General features: G+C 40.3%; 2 protein-coding genes across 2 annotated transcripts in view; one reads left to right on the forward strand and one right to left on the reverse strand.

Annotated features, from left to right (window-relative positions):
* The window catches only part of LOC134290572 (uncharacterized), a 36,738-nt gene extending 20,349 nt beyond the window's left edge, over positions 1 to 16,389 (reverse strand). Inside the window, exons 1-4 of the mRNA XM_062857734.1 lie at positions 16,232 to 16,389; positions 15,463 to 15,601; positions 15,083 to 15,184; positions 12,100 to 14,510 (exon numbers count right to left, since the gene is read on the reverse strand). Of these exons, the coding sequence (XP_062713718.1) occupies positions 12,100 to 14,510; positions 15,083 to 15,184; positions 15,463 to 15,601; positions 16,232 to 16,389 (2,810 nt within the window). The remainder of the gene's footprint in view (positions 1 to 12,099; positions 14,511 to 15,082; positions 15,185 to 15,462; positions 15,602 to 16,231) is intronic.
* Positions 1 to 23,111, forward strand: part of LOC109425056 (uncharacterized) — a 149,314-nt gene that overhangs the window by 112,168 nt on the left and 14,035 nt on the right. The window lies entirely within an intron of this gene.

Raw genomic sequence — 23,111 nt, forward strand, 5'->3', positions numbered from 1 at the left:
CTCACGAGCAGATCGTGAGTATCATCAACGCCAGCAACGTAAAAGAAAAAGTGCATAGTGAAAAAACCGCCAAATCGGTAGAATTAATCGCATACATTCTACTAACGGTGATATGTGTAGCCACCTTGTTCCTAGTGTATCGACTCATCGTCAAGTACGAGCGAATCAAAAATCAAAGGGTCGTTGATCGGGCAATAAGCCTAAATAACGTCACCACATCTACGGCACCAGCGCATTAATCGAAGAACAAGAACAGACAGTGGACAAAAGTACGCGAACATTTAGACGCTAAACATAGAGGGAGTCAAATTAGTGAAGAGTGAAGAAGAACGATTTAAGTGAACTGACAACATAAGACGAAATGAGTGAAAAGATGAAGATCTGGCTAAGCGTAGCAATTTTGCTAACATCATTAATAGTGGGATACCTTCTGTGGGTATTCCTAAAGGAAGAATTTAGTGACATTCACATCTTACGATGTTGAACATTTACACAACCAGAACCCGAACATAGTGCAATGCGTGTGTGTCAAACCGCTCGAGAAGCATCGGAAAGGTAGCATTGACCAAGAGCAGACTTATGCCGATGTCAGCTGAAACCGCCGCTCTTCCAGAACCAGCACATGCAGCGAAACAACAGGTGGCGATGGACACTGGCAGTAAACGATAAGTAGAACAAATCTTTATAAATCTCCTAATGTTATGCCGAAAAGGGTCATTATTGAAAAAGTAGGAATTCTACTAAAAATAGAACAGCATTTTAGAAAATCTATAAATCAAAATATTTCCAGTAATACTCTTGACACACATTTTAATAAGGCTATCAATTTATTCGCTGAAATAGATGAGCTTCTTTTAGAAAACCAAGACGAAATTCCAGATAAAGAATTTTTTACTTTTACTAGACAATCAAGAAACGCAATAGAATATATTAAAGAAAGTGTCCGAGTTAGGAAAGTAACCAAAATTAATAATTTAAAACAAGTGGAAATGGCCACCGAAAATCCTTTTGATGCCAAGCTAGCTGCATCGGTCTTGATGCCATTCGACGGCGATGCCGAAAAACTTTCCGCTTTCATTGACGGTGTAAAATTTTTGAAAAAGGTGTATACCCAAGCACAACACGAAACGTTAAAGCTATTCCTTTTAACGAGAATTTCAGGTAAAGCCCGAGATGCATTACCTAACAATATCCAAGAGACTACTATTGATGCGATGATTGATCTCATCAAATCTGCCTGTGAAAGTAAAACTACTGCAGAACAGATATTGGCAAAAATTAAATCAGTCAAACGCGGATTGTCAAAACAACAATATTGTCAAGAAGTGGAAATTCTTTGCAATAAGCTTACCAATATTTACGTGAGAGAGAATGTTCCTCACGCGACCGCTAAAAAGTTAGCCACCAAAGCAGGTTTGGAAACTTTGATTAACAGTACATCTAACGAGACAGAAAAAATAATACTGCAAGCAGGAACATTTTCGACAATCGAAGAGGCAATCCAGAAAGTAAATGAGCTACCGGATAGTGTCGAGTCCAGTAACAGCATGAATCGTGTATTCCACGTAAATTCAAAAAGAATCATGCAAAAACGACAAACTCAGAACCGAGGGAACTATAATGTTGCTCCTCGTGGTTCCCATCAAAGTAATCAGCGTTACGGATCATACCCGATACGTTTTAATAACAATCAAAGTAGACCGTTCCCAAATAACAACAACTACCGTTACCGAACAGACAACCGTGGTCATGCACGCGGTTATCCGCGACAATTTAACAGAATATATTTTGCTGACAATCAATCGAGCTCACCAATGCAAAACGTTTTTCCCAATCCGCCCCCGGGCGTGCAAAGCCAAGGTCAGCATTTCGCAAACGCTAATACAGTACAACCACCGAATATGACTCAACCAAATCAACCTTTTTTTGGAACAGTAGGGCAGTATACACAATCAATGTAGCTGCCTCCAATTTCATTAATGTGCCAATTAGCGTATCTAATAAAAACTGTTCGTTCCTGGTAGATTCAGGAGCAGACATTTCATTATTGAAAACACGATGTATCTCACGTCCAATATCAATTAATCAAAATAATACTTGCGTTTTACGCGGAATAACACCCGGTGAAGCTACTTGCAGAGGAACAATCAATTGTTTTTCTTATATACAAAATACAGCTGTGAATAGCCTGTTTCATCTGATAGAAGACGATTTCCCGATACCAACTGACGGTATACTGGGAAGAGATTTCCTTACTACATACCGATGTGAAATAAATTACGATACGTGGATTTTAGCAGCATACGTAAATAACATCCGACTTGAAATCCCAATTTGCAATAATCTAAATGGGTCTGCGTGGATACCAGCTAGATCTGAAGTATTTAGATTGATAAACAATTTTAATGTTCATGGAGATGTCATAATTAATTCCGCTGAGCTTGCACCAGGCGTGTTTTGTGTCCAATCTTAACGACTTTTACATAGCTAAAATTGACTGTAATAATACAGATAGAATCGAAAAATTGAATGCAGAACTAAATTTTAACGATATACCTGCATCCGCCAAACAATCTTTACAACAATTATGTCACGAATACAATGATATATTTAGTTTAAAGGATGATTTATTAACGTGTAACAATTTTTATCAACAAAAAATTAGCCTAAAAGATAAATCACCGGTATACATTAAAAACTACCGGAATGCACAGTGTCACAAGGAAGAAATCTGTCGTCAAGTAGATAATTTAATTGCAAACGATATAATTGAACCTTCGGTGTCTAGTTACAACTCACCATTATTACTTGTTCCCAAGAAGTCAACTACTTCCGAAAAGAAATGGAGATTAGTAGTTGATTTTCGTCAATTGAACAAAAAATTGCTTGCGGATAAATTTCCTCTTCCAAGGATTGACGATATTCTCGATCAACTTGGCAGAGCCAAATATTTTTCGACGCTTGATCTCATGTCAGGTTTTCACCAGATTGAGATCGAGAAAAATTCCAGAGAGTTCACCGCGTTCTCGTTGCAGGAACGTGGACATTTTCAGTATAAAAGATTGCCGTTTGGACTAAATATAAGCCCAAACAGTTTCCAACGAATGATGTCAATAGCACTCAGTGGCTTGAGTCCCGAGTGTGCATTCTTGTACATTGACGATGTTATTGTCGTAGGTTGTTCAATTGAACACCATCTGAAAAACTTGAGGAATGTTTTCGAATGTTTCAGGCAAAGAAACCTGAAACTGAACCCTTCAAAATGTAATTTTTTCAAAGCAGAAGTTACATTTCTAGGTCATAAAATCACTGATAAAGGTATCTTGCCTGATAATTCAAAATTTGATGTAATAAAAAATTACCCACAACCTCAAAACGCAGACCAAGTTCGAAGTTTTGTAGCCATGTGTAATTATTACAGGAGATTTATTCCTGGTTTTGCAAATATTTGTTGTCCTTTGAACAAATTATTAAGAAAAAACACAGTTTTTGTGTGGTCAGAACAATGCAAGTCCGCCTTTGAAACATTAAAGACTATGCTACTTTCACCACAAATATTACAGTATCCAGATTATCAAAAACCATTTATATTGACTACAGACGCATCAGATTTCGCTTGCGGGGCAGTTTTGTCCCAAATGCATGGAAGCAATGATCTACCTGTTTCTTTCGCCAGTCGCGCGTTTACAAAAGGCGAAGCAAATAAGCACATCATTGAGAAAGAATTAGCCGCTATTCACTGGGCTATCATGCATTATCAACCCTACTTATTAGGTCGTAAATTTTTGGTGCGTACTGATCACCGACCGTTAGTTTACCTCTTTGGAATGAAGAACCCTTCTTCAAAGTTGACGCGAATGAGGATTGATCTCGAAGAATTCGACTTTGAAGTAGAGTTCGTCCCAGGTAAAAGTAACGTTGTGGCTGACGCATTGTCTAGAATTAATATTACATCAGATAAATTAAAGTCAATTAACATTTTACAAGTACAGACCAGGTCAATGCTACGCAAACCTTGTTTAGTCAACAATAACATACAAAGCAGATTACCGGAGCCTGATCAACTCCACGTGTATGAAGCAGTTAGCAATGAACAAATACATAAACAAAAAAAATTGCAATTTTCATTACATCAAAATAAAAATAAATCAACTATGGCAATTCTTCTCGAAAAAAATTTCAAAACGAGTCTAACTCTAGCGTTAGGTCTCACAATTAACAATGTTAACTTGCCAGAAATATTTAAGCTGATTGAAAAGGGTACCCTACAATTAATGAAACAAAATAAAATCGAAAATGAGTGTATTGCTATTTCGACTAGCGATACCATATTTAATTATATAAGTATCAATGATTTCAAAACAATAGGAAATCAAGTTTTGAAAAATATTAAAATTATCATTTATCATCCTCCTAGAAAAATAAACAACCCAAACGAAATTCAAGCTATTTTACAACATTACCATAGTACACCAATCGGAGGTCATGTTGGTATTAACCGATTGTACAAAAAATTGAAAAATTTATATATTTGGTCAAATATGAAATATTTAGTTACTAAATATGTCAAATCCTGCGAAATTTGTAAAAGGAACAAACATTTTTCGTCGGTTCAAAGTAAAATGATAAAAACTTCAACTCCATGCAAATCATTCGACATAGTTGCAATAGATACGATTGGACCATTCACAATGAGTAGCAAAGGAAACAGATACGCAGTTACTATACAATGCGATCTGAGTAAATACGTCATAGCTATACCTGTTCCGGATAAATCAGCTGACACGATTGCCAGAGCAGTAGTGGAAGGATGTATTTTGATATACGGACCAATGAAAGCAATTCGAACAGATCAAGGTACAGAGTACAAAGGTATCTTTGAATCAGTTTGTAAACTGCTCAATATCGATCGCATTCTAGCAACAGCATATCACCCACAAACTTTGGGAGCGTTGGAAAGGAATCACAGATGTTTAAACGAATATCTGAGAATCTTTGTCAACGATCTTAAAGATAATTGGGATGAATGGTTATCTTTTTACTGCTTTAGTTATAATACTACTCCCAACTCGGAACACAATTACAGCCCTTTTGAAATAGTATTTGGAAAGCCCGTAAATACATTTGATCAGATAAATCTAGACCAAATCACTCCTATTTATAACCACGACTCATACGTAAATGAAATAAGATATAAACTACAGCTTATACACAATGAAATCCTAAGAAAAATCGAAAATGTCAAACTATCAAGAACAGAAGAAGCAAATAAAGATGTAACACCAACAAAATTGAGCATTGGAGATAAAGTGTATTTAAAATTGGAAAATAGAAGAAAATTAGATATTGTACAAGATGGTCCCTATATAATAATAGATCTAGATGAATCAAATGCTACTATAAAACATCAAACAACTGCTAATATTTTGAAAGTCCATCGAACAAGATTAATTAAGCAAAAATCCTGAAAAATCAAGAATAACAGAATGCTAAAACGACCGCATAAAGCCTATAATTTGTCTCAAAATTTAGAATGGTTACACCATTCTTCCTAAGGAGGGAGGTGTCGTGGCACAGTTCTCCCACAAATCTCATAAATCTCGTTTCAACATTTCTCGGACTTTATCATAAAACAATATAACTTTCCGTCATAAATTAAACACTTTCTCAGCGTGACACAAAAAACCCGAAACCTCCATCCAAATTCTTTGCCTACCAAAACATGCAGTCAGTAACGAAACCTTTTCCTTGTTTCCATAACCTTCTTAAAGTGCTTCCATATGCGCGCAATAAATTACACGCATATGCAAGACTCGAGTAGTTTACCAAACAACTCTAGCGCGTCGTTCTGCCATTCTTGTTTAACCTACCTACTTCCTATTTTCTGCTGTACTCAAAACTTAGTTCTTAAGTGTCAAGTAAAATAAAATTCATTCCTATTCGTAACTCCACACCGAGTAGTCGCGTTGTGAAGATATATCTCTGTATCCGAAGTCCGACATGCCTCAGTGGACATCGAGAATGATGATATTTGAATCCATTGCAAATGGAAAGTATAGTCACTTATAGAGCGGAATATAAGTTAATTTTGAAGACAAAAATAAACTTTTGTTGTAAACAAATGATTTTCACCTTATCTCAACAAGCGCCTCTGCAATTGGTTTTTTTTTAATTCTTGTATTGCTAGACAACAGTTCCAGCTGGTAGAATTATGCTGGAATATCATAATTCGTTTCTTTAAACGAATTTGTAAATGTAAACACGACTGGGGGACCACTATTGGCTCAACTCAAGGGGGTTCATTATTGTCACCGATTGTTTTGATTTTGTATGGGATTTTGATGATTCATGGCCTTGTTGTTTACAAAATCTCTGTGAGAGTGAAAGAGAAGGAATAAGTTCCATGCAGTGCCCTATATCATAAATTCTGCACGCTTGATGTATGGGAAAAATTCATTAACTATTCAACATCCCAATCAACATGATTAGCAATGTTTTTTCTTTGAAATCACAATGCTGTCAGTATTGATTTCAGAACCAAAACAAATCCACCGGAGAAATTAACTGAAAATCACTTCGATTTGCACTACTGTATAACTCAGTACGGCCCAAAGTGAAAAGCTACTGGTTTGGTAATGAGTGTTTTGGACATGAAAGTAAATATAGATGACAGGAGGTAGGAAGTGTTTCGGTTCGATACGCACCTCTCTAACAGATGTGAAGTAGTGTAGTGAGAGAACAGATGATCGTGACTTTCAAGGTCCTTGTATCGAATATGGGTGTGGTAAACACGGTAAACACTTTTTTCTAATTCTTTTTTTGGAATCAGAACATTGTCAACAACAAATCGAAGTGAATTTCCATTTAAATAGAAGAGACATTGAATGTTCTTTTTCGAATAAAGTGACCAGATATATTTTGCTCTGATGCGGGACACAGTTTTACTAAACCAGGATGTCGACTACCTGGAAAGCCAAGGACTGTTAGGGAATATATTTTTGGGCTTGGAAAATCAGAGAAAGTCCGAGAAATTTTACGGGGAATTTGGTTGATGATCAGGGAACTTTTTAACGAAACTTAGGCAACAAAGTATTAGATCTCAACAAGGAAATTTTGGAATTTGGAAAACTTTTTTTTCTAAATGTCTGAATTTTTCTCATGGAAAATTTCCGCCAAAACATTAAAGAGATAGCTGGAGAAAATTCAGGAATGAGTTTTTGACAAAACTATGGGAATATTTTAGTTGCATTCAAATGTAAAGTACTGCTGGATTACTGGAGAACATTTTCCAAAACATTTCTTGGAAAGTATTCTGAAACAATTCTCCAATATTTTCATCGCAAATATGAATTGTATCTTTATCAAACTTTATATGAATATACGTTTCTAAAAAAGATATTTGTTTCCAGGAATTCTTTCCATTTGTAGCTAAAAAAATCTACCACCGGTGGAGTTTCCAGAGTGATCCACCATATACTTCTATAAAAATCCTTCGATCATTTCCGAAAACCTCCGGGATAATCTAACAAGGGGAATCCTGGAGGTAACCTTCCACGAATCAAGTAGCCATGTAGGCGTGTTTCTCTTAGCAGTTTATCTAACGGGTTCTAACAGATATTTCTACAAGAAAGCCCTGCGGATTGTTACTGGAAATTCATTTGAAATTTTTGAAAAAAAATATGAACTAAAGTTCTGGTGAGACATTTTTAAATTCACTTGCAGAGATTCAAAAATGTCCAGTCAGCTCTCAATTAGTCCACTTCAGTGTGAAGTGCTTATGAAAACCAAATTTTACCTTCATCCTTCTCCCAACAACTCTGCCTTTACTTTATAGAATGTCATATTTAAATCCTCAAAATTCTAAAATAATTGTAAGCCTGGTTAAACTTTGTGTTTGCTATTTACATTTGTCTAATATTGATTTTCAGAAGTTCTGTTCAACATGTTTGTCAAGAAAACGACATTTTAGCCGATTGTTGAAATTCGGGACATTTCCGGGACACTTTGCAGTGCGGGACGACTAGCTTGAATCCGGGACTGTCCCGCACAATCCGGGACGTCTGGTCACTTTATTTTCGAATGATATTTAATTGATAACAAATTGATTAAACAGTAGTGCGAATTCAAGTGCCAATCAGTTCATAGCAGAGTGCAGATTTTTTTACCGTCTCGAGCAGTCGCGTCTTTGACTATACCTACCTGCAGCGACGACCCGCTTACGCTGTGTTTCACATGCGAGCATTTTTCATGGTGCGTGTACTCAGCACACGACGCGACCGCTCCCGGGTTAAATATCAAGTCAGTAATGTACGAGTGTAGCAAGACCAGTGTCTTGGGATAGGGTTGAGTTTATATTGAGTAAAGCTTATCCAACCAGCAAGACAACTAAACTGGTGCAGTGGTACCGTATCAGACTGCGGATGTCAAGGTTCCATGTTCGAGGCTGAGTTTAAGACGTAAAGGTTTGAAACTTTTTTTTATGGTCATAATAATTTCAAACATATTAATCATAGGAAGTCGAATTTTCGAAAATCTAGCATATTCTATAAGCTACCATAAGAAATCGAGAAAAGTTGTCATAAGTATGCATATTGATTCCGGTACTTTGGTACGTATATAGCAGTTTTGTGCAGTTTATACAATTGAATTAGTTTTTATGGGGCGCAAGAAAAAAATAGATGGGTGATTTTAGGACGGAAGAAAAAAAATGAAAAAATATAAATGTTATAAATGAGCCAATTTCAAGATATTTTTTGATACACATGGGGACGCAAAAAATAAATGAAATTAATATGGTGATTTCGGAGCGCAAAAATATTGGGAAAATTCTGAATGGGCAAATTATAAGATAACATTTCTGATATTCATGAGGGCGCAAAAAAAAATAAATTCGATTGATGATTTCGGGGCGGAAGAAAACATGGGGAAAATCCTGAACGGGCGAATTACAGGATAGCAATTCTAATATTCATGGGGGCGCAAAAAAATATTAAAATGATGATTTTAGGGCGGACGAAAAAAATGTAAACCACAGAGATACCTATAGATATTAATGGGCGAATTACAAAAAAAAAGTTTTATGATAAATATGGGGGCGCAAAAAAAAATTAATTGGTGATTTCGGGGCAGAAGAAAATATAGGAAGAATCAGACATGGGCGAATTACAAGGTACATTTTTTGCTATTCATTAGGGCGGACAAAAATGGTAAGACCACAAAGGTATATTAGTGGATTAATTACATGATAACTTTTTCTGATTACTCATGCGGACGCAAAAAAATTGAATGGTGATTTCGGGGCAATAGAAAAAAAATAGGAAAATTCTGAATGGGAAAAATAGTTATCTTGTATTTTCTGATATTCAACCATTCCATTGGGGGCGCAAACAAATTGAAATCAGAATGATGATTTCGAGACGGAAGAAAAATTAGGAAAATCCTGAATGGGCGAATTACGAGATCGTATTTCTGATATTCATGGGGGCGGAAAAAATATTAAAATGAAAAAGGTCATTTAAGGGCGGAAGAAAAAAATGGTAAAACTACAAAGGTACCTATATTAGTGGGCGAATTACAAGATAAGCTTTACGATATTTAAGGGGGCGCAAAAGAAAAATAATAAATTGGTGATTTTGGGGCGGAAGAAAATATTGGAAAAAATCAGACATGGGCGAATTACAAGATCGTATTTCTGACATTCATGGGGCCGGAAAAATTATAAAATTAAAATAGTCATTTTATGGCGGAAGAAAAAAATTGATAAAACCACAAAGATTCCTATATTAGTGGGCGAATTACAAGATTAGTTTTACAATATTAAAGGGGGTGCAAAAGAAAAAAAATAAATTGGTGATTTCGGGGCGGAAGAAAATATTGGAAAAATCAGACATGGGCGAATTAAAAGCTAAATTTTCTGCTATTTATGAGGGCGGAAAAATAATGGTTGGGCCACAAATGTATATCAGTGGATTAATTACTGTTGGCAACGCAAGCCAACGCCACACAAATTCACAAACACCTGCGCAGCGGCCGATCGCTTCCCAACTCCAGCCACGCCACACGCAACGCCGATCACTCAGATCTGCTTCTGCGATGACGATGGGGGGCCACGACACACTGGACTACCCTAGCACTTCAACCGTCTACCTTCCGGATGGCCAGTTCTGATAAAGAACTTTAGCCCTTTGAATAACTCTCAACTCCCAGCGGTTGGAAGGTAGCGGGAAATAACGGCGTCGGGTAGCAGTGGCAGCCAAGCAGCAAAAGAGCAGAAGCGTCCTCTGAGCGGTGGCGATCTCGATGGAAGCAATCGGCTGCTGATTCTCTGGAACGGGGAGCAGCGAAAACCATCCGACGACGAGAGCTTGGCAACGACAAGATGAGCAGCGGCAGCTGCAATCCCCAGGGCTCAGCTTCAAAATGATAAAATCACTGCTTCCAACTTTTACACTTTTATTCTTCACTGTACAAGATACAAAATACTTCTGCTTCTTTTCACTTTTTGACCCTCGCTTTTATACCCTTCCCCGTTACAAACAAAAAAGAACAAAAAAACATCTCCTCCGTGATTGGTCCGCCAATCGTCGTCGTCGTTCTGGAGGCGTTGTACATGAGCCAGAAAACGGATGGCTGGTGGGGTGGATGCGACTCGCGGTGCTTCGGGTGCACGTTTGTGCGTGTTTTGTTGATAGATGAGAGTGGACAGGAAATGGAAAGGAAAGGAAATTGGGATTTGATGATTGCACCGCGGAGCGACAGCGATTTTGATTGCGTCATCTTCGCTATCGCGGACATACACCCGCCACGCAAAAGATGAGCGACATCTACTTGCCAGTTGTTGAATTCTGGTCGGATGACCGATTGTCTTCTATGGGTAGGAGAGAAAGTTTATTAATAGGCCGTCGGAACACTGATTCACCTACGCGAACGTCGACTGCTCTTACGAGGTTGTCGCTTCCAGGATACACGGTAACAATTCGGCCCATCTTCCATTGCTGTGGAGGTACATTCTTGTCCTCCAAGAGAACAACTTGACCCGGAACAACATTTGGAGCCCGCAGATAGTTTTTCCCTCTCGGCTGCAGGCTCGCCAGATAATCCCTTGCCCATAATTTCCAAAAATGTTCCCTCATTAGTTGTAAATGCTGAAGTCGGCTCAAACGATTCTTCCTAACCGAGTCATAGGAAGGCTCGGGAATCGCATTCATTGGTCGCCCAATGAGGAAGTGAGACGGTGTTATCACGTCACCATCGGATGGATCATCGGAGAGAGAGAAAAGCGGACGTGAATTAAGAATGGCCTCCACCTGCGCCAACTAAGTCCCAAATTCCTCAAAGGTCAAGGGAGTCTCTCCTACTATACGCTTCAAATGGTATTTCGTACTCTTTACTGCCGCCTCCCAGAGACCCCCAAACTCCGGGGCCTCAGGCGGTATAAAGTTCCATGCAATCTCCTTCGATTGACAAAAGGAACCAATATCCTTGACAGCGACCTGATCACGAAACAACAAAAAAAGGCTGTGCAGTTCTGCCTTGGCACCCCGAAAATTAGATCCGTTGTCGGAATGCATCTCACGTGGAACTCCCCTTCGACTGACAAACCTTTGTAGGGCTGCTATGAAAGCAACCGTAGACATGTCGGACACCAGCTCAAGGTGAAGAGCTTTGGTGGTCAAACACACAAATACTGATATGTATGCTTTCACAATCACTGGCTTTCTTGTCCCTTGTTTGACCAAGAAAGGGCCAGCATAGTCAACGCCGGTTACCTCAAAAGGAGCTTCACAAGTTACACGGGAAGATGGCAAGTTGCCCATGTATTGTGTAACACCTCTGGGCTTTGTATGAAAGCAGAGGACACAACGTCGAGTAATTTTTCGAACGGCAGATCTGGAACCCAATAGCCAAAAACGTTGACGCAAAGCGGACAACAGACCTGTCGGACCTACGTGCATATTCTCCTCATGATATGCACGAATGATGAGATCAGTTAGATGATGTTTCGGAAGTATATATTGGTGCTTCATATTCAATGGCAATCGAGAGTTTTGGAGCCTGCCTCCTACTCTCAACGCACCGTCTTGGAGAAATGGACCCAACTTGCCGACTACCCTACATGGTTCATTGTTCTCCACTCGCTGAATCTCATCAAACAACGCCTCGTTTTGAATCAGCACTACTATCGTATGTAGTGCTGTTCGGAGCTCGGTTATGGTAGGAGAAACTTCTTTAACGCGATTTTCAACAACCTTCTCGTGGCAGTTCCTAATGAATCGTTGAACATAAGCCATGATACGTTGCAGCTTCCGAAAACTACTGAATCGTTTGAAAATAGGAAGATCATCGACGTTGAGCGCATTGACCACAACAAAACTCGACGACTTCATTTCCGGGAGCTCGCAGTCACGGACCTCCTCAATCCCTGCTGGTTCGTAGTCCTGTGAGTGAAGGAACGCTGGACCATTCCACCACAACGTGTTTTCCTTTAGAACCTCAGGAGACTGACCCCGAGAAACCACATCAGCGGGGTTTTCCTTCGATCGAACATAGTTCCATTGTGTATGCCGATTCTCTTGGACAATCTCAACGACACGATTTCGAACAAATGGCTGAAGCACTGTGGGAGACTTACGCAACCACGCAAGTACTATCTGACTGTCCGACCACAGGTGGAGAACAGAAACATCAACGGAGAGAATCGGAAACACCTTGCGAACCAAGCGCGAAAGCAGCAGTGCTGCGCAAAGTTCCTTTCGTGCAATCGTCATATCTTGCAGGGGCGCGATTTTACTTTTGCTGCACAGCAGCTGCACACTACACTCACCCTCAGCGCCGACACATCGAACGTAAATACAAGCTCCGTAAGCCAATCCAGAGGCATCAGCGAAGCCGTGTATTTCCAAAGTAGCGTAGGGGAAACAAAACACTGGTCTTGGAACCTTGATTTCATTCACGCCCTTCAAGCATTCACAAAATCGCTGCCAATCAGCCAACAAATCTCCTTCCAAAGGAGAGTCCCAATCCATTTTGGCCAACCATGTTCGCTGCATCAGTTGTTTTGCCAAAACAACGACGGGCGACAGAAAACCTACCGGGTCAAACAGCCTTGCACATTTCGAAAAAACCGGTCTTTTGGTTACCGGTGTAGGTTCTGATGGAGAATTGTCAATAGCGTAGAGAAACTCGTCACTGATCGGGTCCCATATCAATCCGAGAGTCTCAATGACCTCGTTGGCCGATAGCTGATCAAGTTGAAGCAGCTTTTCACGTTCGGATTCGGGAATGTCAGCCAAAATCAGTTCATTGTTAGCACACCACTTGTGTACTGGAAAACCACCCTTTCCTAGGAGAGCTTGCAGCTGGTGGCAGCTTTCAACGGCTTCTTCGATTGTATCGGTACCGGAAATAACATCGTCTACGTAACAGTCCTCAACTACTATACGAGCTGCTAACGGAAACTCAGGCCCCTGGTCCTCACACAGCTGTACCAATGACTGAGTGGCCAAAAACGGGGCTGCAGCTGTACCGTATGTCACAGTCTGCAGCTCAAGAACCCTGAGCCTTTCTGTAGGATTCGAACGCCAAAAGATACGTTGGACGGACGTTTGATCAGGGTGGACACGAACCTGTCTGTACATCTTAGTAATGTCAGCAGTAAACACGAAACGATGCATTCGGAATCTCAGCAAAATACTGAACAGATCGCTCTGCACAGTAGCACCGACCTGCAGCACATCGTTCAGTGATGCGGCTGAGGAACACGACTTAGCTGATGCATCAAAGACAACCCTTAGTTTGGTGCTTGAACTGTCGGGTCGAAGCACGGCATGATGAGGCATGTAATATTTCATCATACCAGGACGATCTTCGATCTCACGGATCTCCTTGCAATGCCCCAAACGCTCGTACTCTTCGATGAAGGCTGAGTACTGGGCTTGCAAGTCCGGCTGCTTACGCAAACGCTTTTCTAGGAAAAAGAACCGGCGGAGAGCCATCGACCTATTATCCTCAAGCAGGTACAGATTACTTCGGAATGGGAGTTTCAATACAAATCTACCGTCTGAATCCCTTTGGTGCGACTGACGGAACAGTTCCTCACACTCTTGCTGCTCCGTAGAAGAAGCAGACTGAACATCGACTTCTTCGATTTCCCAAAATCGCTTAATTGCATCGTTAAGAGACTCAACTGTTACGGAATTCACTTGTAGAGGATTTACGACAACTGATGATTCGTCTTGGATCTCTCCAGCGACAACCCAACCCAACTCCGTCTCGCGCAATTCTGGAAGACCATCACCAATGATCAAATGGCCTGGTTTCAACACTCGGAAGAACTCGGTAACACCGATGAGTAGATCGATGTCGGCTGGGGTTCCAAACTTCGGATCAGCCAACGGAAATCTGGACGGAATTTTCCAATCAGACGTATTGACGGCCTTGGACGGAAGAGCATTCGTGATTTTGGGCGTGACCAAACACTTCAAGGATGAACTGTACTCGGAGTACAGTGACTGGACGTTAACCTCGGCCAACTGATTTGACTTACTTCGCGCCCCGCTTACGCCGACAATATGACCGACGTACTCTCTCTCTCTCTCTCTCTTCTTGGCGTAACGTCCTCACTGGGACAAAGCCTGCTTCTCAGCTTAGTGTTCTATGCGCACTTCCACAGTTTTTAACTGAGAGCTTCCTCTGCCAATGACCATTTTGCATGTGTATATCGTGTGGCAGGCACGAAGATACTCTATGCCCAAGGAAGTCAAGGAAATTTCCTTTACGAAAAGATCCTGGACCGACCGGGAATCGAACCCGTCACCCTCAGCATGGTCATGCTGAATAACCGTGCGTTTACCGCCTCGGCTATATGGGCCCCTAACCGGCTGACCGACGTACTATCGATGCCCAACTTCTGGAACATCGAAACAGATAGAAGATTTGCCTGTGCCCCGCAATCCAAAAACGCGCGACATCGAACGGCACTACCGTTCTTATCGAAAAGATTTACGACGGCTGTAAGAAGCAACACATTTGGCAAAACAGCTGAACAAGAAGTAGCAGCAATATTCGTGGACACCGAACCTACTGAGGTGGACGGTTGCTGCGGAGGAGACGAAGACGATTGGACTGAAACATTCTGCTCTGGCGGCTTCGATTCCGCGCGTTCCGCGGACTCCACCTTCTGCACCTCCTCGTGAAGAAGGGAGTGATGACGTTTGTGACACTTGGAACAGTTGCTCTTAGACGGACAGTTGATCGATCGATGCCCGCGGCGAAGACAGTTAAAACAAACTCGTGACTCTTTAACCTTCGCGATTTGGTCCGAGACCGACAGCTTGCGGAACTCGGAACATTGGTAATTGAAATGATTACCACCACACATTTGACACGAGTCATTGGTATCTCCAGAAGTGGACGCATGTACCTTCACATTCACAGGCCTCGACGCTGATTGGGTCGACTTACCGGCAGAGGACTTTGCGACAGCTGGTTGATCTGTTTCACATCGCTCGAGAACGCGACACTGTTCCTTGAGAAATAGCAACGTATCATCGAAATTGGGCAACTCTCCATGCGCGAGAGCGTTCCCAATACTTCCGAGTCACTGGATCAAGACATGATGTAAGAATTTTCGTAATAATCAACCCAGACGTATCGTCAATATCTTGATCCATATACCTCAACCCCTCAACGTGCCGCGTGCACGTATCCAACAATTCACGCAACTCGCGGTAAGACTCCTTGCTCATACGCTTCAGTGACAACAGACCCCCAATATGAGTATCAATAATCACCCGTTTGTTTTCATATCTTTCGACAAGAATCTCCCAAGCATGATGGTAATTATTATCCGCGAGAGTCTTCGCGTCAATAATACCTGCTGCTGCACCAACCAAAGCTTTATCGAGATGGTGCAATTTGATTGCATCAGAGTCCGAACACTTGTCAATGATGTCTTGAAACATCGTTTTGAAACGTGGCCAATTTTCGTAGCGGCCATCAAAAGTTGGAATCGGCGCTCTAAGCGGCTGCTGAATAATCACTTGAGGAGCATTTGGTTGCAACGCGGTTGATACAGCAGCAGAAATAGGTTGAGTTAATGATTCAATGAGAGTCTCCACCCGAATCATTGCGTCGGTGTGGAGGTTTTCAAATTCAGACAGTTTTCCATCCTGCTCATCGAGCTTTCCGGATGGGGTCAGTGACAAAAATTTCTTTGTGGAAACCTACGTACGTGTTGTAGAAAGTATCCAGCTTCTTCGAGTACACTCTCAAGATTAGCAGACTCACCTGACTCGGATCATCTTCCGCCTTCTCCAGCGCCTTGACGATGGTGGTGACGCTCGCCTTCACTTGCCCACGCTGATGCACGAGCGCCTTGACGTCCTCCATTTTGGCTTTCTTCGTCGATTCTGGTGTGCGTAGGGTTACCAGACGTACTCTTTTTAGAGTACATGTACTCTTTTTCAGCTATAAATTGAGCGTACTATTCTTTTTGGTAAAATGGGCCCAATTGTACTCTTTTTTGCAAAATTACATTTTTCTGATGAAATATACATATCAATCAAAATAACCTTACAAGTAGTAAAAAAACAGTATGCTACAAATTAGAATCACTCAACGATAGGTCTTATCTGCAGAAGAAAGGCCATCTTTATTTTCCTTTTCTTCCATCGAAATCACATTAATTCATTCAGATTATGATTAAAACTGTCGTTAATTAATTTGTTTTGCAAAAATGGCTTCACTTTGACGTGCAATAATCGGAAGGGTAAATAATAACGAAAGTATTTCGTTTCTGTAATATGTTAGCTTTTGAAAGCAGTATCAGTTTTTTAAACTGTCTTGAACGAAGCAGTCAGTTACATTTTCCATTGAGCTCTTAAAAGAAATTTATAATCAGTATTAACGAGATTTTAACCCTTCCGAAGAAAGAACTCACATTTTGCGAGTTTGTCGGGATTGGGATTCGATCCTAGGTCCTCGGCGTAAGCGTCACGTGTTTTAGCCATCACACTAGGTCCGTTTCACAAAAAAAAATAAAAAAGTCTCGCGAAACCCATCTACGGAAGAACGAAATAATTGACAGTTCTCTCTAATTCTTAACGAAAGGAATTTGAAAACAAATTACTAACACACACGTATTTGTATTGGTCAATAGTTGGCATGAATACTGAAAAAATGTGAGACTAGAAACTGCTGTGATAACTATCCAGTGATGTATTAAGTAGACGACACAACTTAATACAACAAGATTTTCACTTCGTTAGAAAATTTACCTATCTTTATGTGTCAAGTATGGTTTACAGAATTTAAATATTGAAAACTTCAAGAGTGTCAAACAGTATTTAATCGAAAAAAAATAGAAAGAAATCAATATTTACTCGATTGCTGTACTCTTTTGTACTCTTTTATCAGAATTCTTAAATGTACTCTTTTCATGTGTGAACAATATGGTAACCCTAGGTGTGCGTGGAAGTGTCATCGGGAATGCTGCTACGGTAGAGCAACTAACACAATCACACGATGATGACACTGCTCAATCACGGGAACGCAACCAGTTTTCTCACTCACTTATCACGTCAGTTCTTGTCCAAATTCACTTTTTGTCCATGGTATTCTTCACACTAGCAGTGGCAGCTGATTTTCAGTTCGATACAGTTCACTATTTGTTCTAGCTGCACTGCTTCCACTTCACTTGGACTGTAGTTCTTGTTCGTTTTTCTTCGTCCGGTTCGTACGGATCACTACGTTGGCAACGCAAGCCAACGCCACACAAATTCACAAACACCTGCGCAGCGGCCGATCGCTTCCCAACTCCAGCCACGCCACACGCAACGCCGATCACACTCAGATCTGCTTCTGCGATGACGATGGGGAGCCACGACACACTGGACTACCCTAGCACTTCAACCGTCTACCTTCCGGATGGCCAGTTCTGATAAAGAACTTTAGCCCTTTGAATAACTCTCAACTCCCAGAGGTTGGAAGGTAGCGGGAAATAACGGCGTCGGGTAGCAGTGGCAGCCAAGCAGCAAAAGAGCAGAAGCGTCCTCTGAGCGGTGGCGATCTCGATGGAAGCAATCGGCTGCTGATTCTCTGGAACGGGGAGCAGCGAAAACCATCCGACGACGAGAGCTTGGCAACGACAAGATGAGCAGCGGCAGCTGCAATCCCCAGGGCTCAGCTTCAAAATGATAAAATCACTGCTTCCAACTTTTACACTTTTATTCTTCACTGTACAAGATACAAAATACTTCTGCTTCTTTTCACTTTTTGACCCTCGCTTTTATACCCTTCCCCGTTACAAACAAAAAAAACATCTCCTCCGTGATTGGTCCGCCAATCGTCGTCGTCGTTCTGGAGGCGTTGTACATGAGCCAGAAAACGGATGGCTGGTGGGATGAATGCGACTCGCGGTGCTTCGGGTGCACGTTTGTGCGTGTTTTGTTGATAGATGAGAGTGGACAAGAAATGGAAAGGAAAGGAAATTGGGATTTGATGATTGCACCGCGGAGCGACAGCGATTTTGATTGCGTCATCTTCGCTATCGCGGACAATTACAAGATAACTTTTTCTGATACCCAAGGGGGCATCCATTTAGTACGTCACGTAAAATTTGAAAATTTTCGACCCCCCCACCCCCTTTCGTACGGGTTTTTCGTATACCTTTTACATTGCTTGTCACACTTTTCGAAACTTAATTGTGGATTTAGTTTTATGGTATGGGGGCATGGGACGCAAAAAATATTAAAATTAAAATGGTGATTTTAGGGCGGAAGAAAATTTTGGTAAAACCACAAAGGTTCCAATATTAGTGGACGATTTACAAGACAAGTTTTATGATATTTATGGGGGCGCAAAAGAAAAATAAATAAATTGGTGATTTCGGGGCGGAAGAAAATATTGGAAAAATCAGACATGGGCGAATTACAAGCTAAATTTTCTGCTATTTATGAGGGCGGAGAAAAATGGTAAGACCACAAAGGTATATCAGTGGATTGATTACAAGATAACTTTTACTGATACCCAAGTAGACCTGTGCGCCGACTTTATTTTGCTCGGCGGCGGCGTGAGGGCCATTTTTGGCCGGCGGCGGCGGCGTCATCGGCGTCACGCCGGTGGCAGCTTTCGGCGGCGGCGGCGGCGCGAATCGGCGTGACCAAAATTTGACCGTTGTCAACATTGGCGAAACAAAGAAGTTGTCTCTACGCTGTAGAATTTGTAGTTCAGTTTTTGCTTTTTCATGACCATTTCACTATGGGGAAAGTGGTGGCCAAAAATCGAAAAATTTACTTGCTTTGAATAACGTGTGTTATATACCATTTGATAGCCAGATAGTTCAAACCTAGATTCCCAAAATTTTAGCCCTCTGTGATGGAAACTCATTGCGCCACAGATATCAGACTTAGAAAAATAGTGAAAATTGTAGAAAAAATGCATTTTAAACAAATACAATTTTCTCAGTGAAAAAACGGTTTAATTTCGGAATTTAATCCACCGTTGGAAATGTTATTGTCTGAACTTTAAAATGGGTGTGTTGTTGGGGTTACACGGTTAATTTAAATGAGTAAAAAATGGGTAATTATTGACAAAAACAACATTTTTTGCCTAAGTTGGTCTATATCTAACAAGCAGGGTCGAGCAGTCTCAAGAGACCGCCTCCACAGCTTAGTTTGGGGTTCATACTATCTGCAGAACGCGAATCCAGCTGCGGATAGCTGCGGATGAGCATCATTTTGACACAAGCCCGAAAAATGGATTTTTTCTATTTTTTTTTTGTTAATTACGATCATTGATTATGCGAGCACATACAAAAAAGTCGTACAAATTAAACAGTGCTTCAAGGGTGAAACTGTTAATTGTCAAATTAAGTCTTTAAAATGTTATACACTTAATTATTTTTATGTTAAAAATGGGTAAAACTGACCGAAAATTATCTTTCCATACACAAACTGTATTAACTCATCTGGACTGAAATGCTTCTTTTGTTCACGAAAATCTTGTTTATATTTTGAATACATATTTACCAACGGGGGAAGAAAAACCACATCTTATATATTTGTTTTACTTAAAATACCTACTTGTATTTAAAAGACGAGGGCAATATGTTCAAATCATAAGTTTGTTTTGAACTTAAACGCTAGCAACCTGAACATCGCACAGTAGTTAATTAAACGTAAACAAATCTGAAAATAATTGTTTGTGGTAATATTGAACATAGGAACATCGTGTTACCACAGACAAACAGACGTATCACTTGGAACAAAATGCGATAAAAATCATCGCTACGAAAACATAATCGCCCAATGCTTATTACGTTAAAAAGGGAAACGATCTGAGTACAGTGGGACGTCTGTTTGTCTGCGGTGTTACTTTAGATCTAAAAAAAATCTCAAATAGTCAATGCAACAAAAGCATTTGAATATATCAAGGCAAAATATAATTTTGTTCTTCCTAAAGGAGAACGACTACAGTAGACGATCGCTCGGTGCAAACGCTTTAACTGCAATGATTTTTAAGTCCGCTAAGTGCAACAATTTTGCAGTTATTGCACCGCTATCCGTCATAATGAAATGTCAACATGCACATTGGCTGCATTCTGCAGCAACTGACAGTTCTATGACATCTACTAGTTTTTGCAGTTATTGAATTTTATTCGTTAAGTGAAACGTAAACATGTTGCAATTATCGAACGTCTACTGTACTTCAAAAGTTGAAGTACGTAGCACAATATTTTAACAATGCATAGAAAAAGGCTCACGCAAAAAAAAGCTTTGAAAAATACAATAACGATTGGCGCGACGCTTATTCGGAACTTGGAAACGATGTTATGTTTGGTGGTAATGTGGGCACTTTACAAAAATAGCATATAGACATAACGATTCGAATATGGTGAATTTGATTGACCATGTTCTCAAAAATCGTGAAATTGATATTGCTTGTGAATTTGATTAAGTTTCTAGAGACAGTGAAAATTATGTTCTATTTAGCACTTAGCAATATATTCATTTATATTCATTCCTGCAGTATAAAAAATGGAGACATATCATCAACTTTGTGAATGATGTTGATATGTGTTCAGTAAAATAATAGAAGCATAATAAAAAAATATCCAATCGACGAGTTTGAGCTTATATTACTGCCTATTGGACGCAGTGGCTTAATTTGCCCAACAGGGGAGGAAAAAAAAGGGGGGAGGGGAGGGGAGGAGGCAAATTGGAGAGGGGGGGTGGGCTTCTGGTTGATAAACAATTCTTTACCATTATACCTGATTAACATTAAAAACATGGGGGGGGCTGATTTACCTCGAAGGGCGGGGGGGGGGGGGGAGTGAGGGGAGTGCTTCCACCTCCGTCTCTCCTTATTTTATCTTATGCATGGCAATCTTATTCTAGTTTTGATTTGCCTTTGAACTGTCTTAAAAATTAAAAACAAACGTTTAAGTTTATGTTCACGAATAAGTAGTTCCTAACTGGGTTAAATACTAGTTACACCTTCCAGATGTGATGAAAATACATAATTTCGACTAATTTAATGCTAATCTTACTAGAATACTTTAAAAAAATGCGGAAAAACCAAAAAAATATTTTTGGCCACCACTTTGTATGGAGCCGCCCCATAGTGCATTTATGACATGAATTATTATTATGTCAGTACTCAGGATGAAGTATTTGACCAAAAAGAAACCAATGCTCAAACATCTTGTTTGTTTCATTAGTGTCAAACAGATGTTTTTTTTCTTGAGTTCATTTGTCAAATATTTGACCCTGTGTATCATAACCTTACGTTTGAATGAACACCTTTTTTTATTCCTGTTCGAGTCCATCACTGTGCTCAGTAATTAGACCTATTTGTGAAATTACCAGTATCCGTATTAGTGCATGTTGCCTTACTCCATTGCAAATTAAGGGCAAAAATATAGATTTTGCTACCGTTTTTATTTTGTTTTCTTAGAACCTTCAGATGCTATCACATTTGATAATAAGGTCGCACTATTTTCAAGGAACCCTCGAATGATTTCCAAAAGAATTCCAGGAGCAGCCTTAAAGAATCTCCTGGATGAATCCATGAAGAAACTACTGGAATAATCTCTGCAAGAGCTGCCGTATGAAACCCTTAAGAAACTTATACTGAAATCACTGATATGTAGTTCAACAATCTCTTTTAGAGAGATCACTGGAAAAAATACTTATGAAGAATTCCCGAAGGAATTTCTAGAGGATTCCCCAAAAGAATTAAAGCAGGAATCCCCGGTGGAATTTCAGAAGGAATCCCCAATGGAATTTTAGGAGTAATCCTGGAAGGAGTTCCAGGAGTGATGCTCGTAGGAATTCCATGAGGGAGCCCTGAAAGAATTCCAGAAGAAATTCCCGCAGAATTTGCACAAGGAAATCCCGAAAGAATTCCAGCAGTAATCCCCAAAGGATTTCCAGAAAGAATCCTCGGAAGTATTCCAGTGGGAATTTCAAAGTGAATTCGAAAAAGAATCCCTTAAGGATTTTTAAGAGTAATCAACGAAAGATATCTAAGAGGAATCTCTGAAGGAATTCCAGGAGAAATCCCTGAGGGATTTCTAAGAGGAATTGCCGAAAGAATGCCAAGAGGAAACCTCAAAGGAATTCCAGGAGAAATCTCTGAAACAAAAACAGGAGGAATCCTCGTTAAAGTCCAGGAGCAATCCCTGAAAAAAATGCAGGAGGAATCCCCGGAGAAATTTTAGGAGGAATTCTCGAAGGAAATTCAGGAGAAATCCTCGAAGGAATTCCAGAATGAATGCCAGGAGAAATCTCCAAACGAAGTCTAGGAGGTATACCCGACAGAATTCCAGGAGAAATTCCTGCAAGAATCCCAGGGGGAACCCCCTTAAGGAATCCTCGAAGGAGTTTCAAGAGGAAACCCCGAAGGAAGTACAGGAGGAATCCCTGAAGAAATCTTTTTTGCCTTTCTCGTACACTAAGTGTACTGGAAAGGCTATATGTTCACTCCAAAAATGACTTTTTGATAGAAGGCCCGGAGGGTCGAGTCACATATATCAATCAACTCAGCTCGACGAATTGAGGTGATGTCTGTGTGTGTGTATGTATGTGTGTGTGTGTGTATGTGTGTGTGTG

The sequence above is a fragment of the Aedes albopictus genome, chromosome 3 (assembly GCF_035046485.1).
Source record: "Aedes albopictus strain Foshan chromosome 3, AalbF5, whole genome shotgun sequence".
Classification (NCBI taxonomy): domain Eukaryota; kingdom Metazoa; phylum Arthropoda; class Insecta; order Diptera; family Culicidae; genus Aedes; species Aedes albopictus.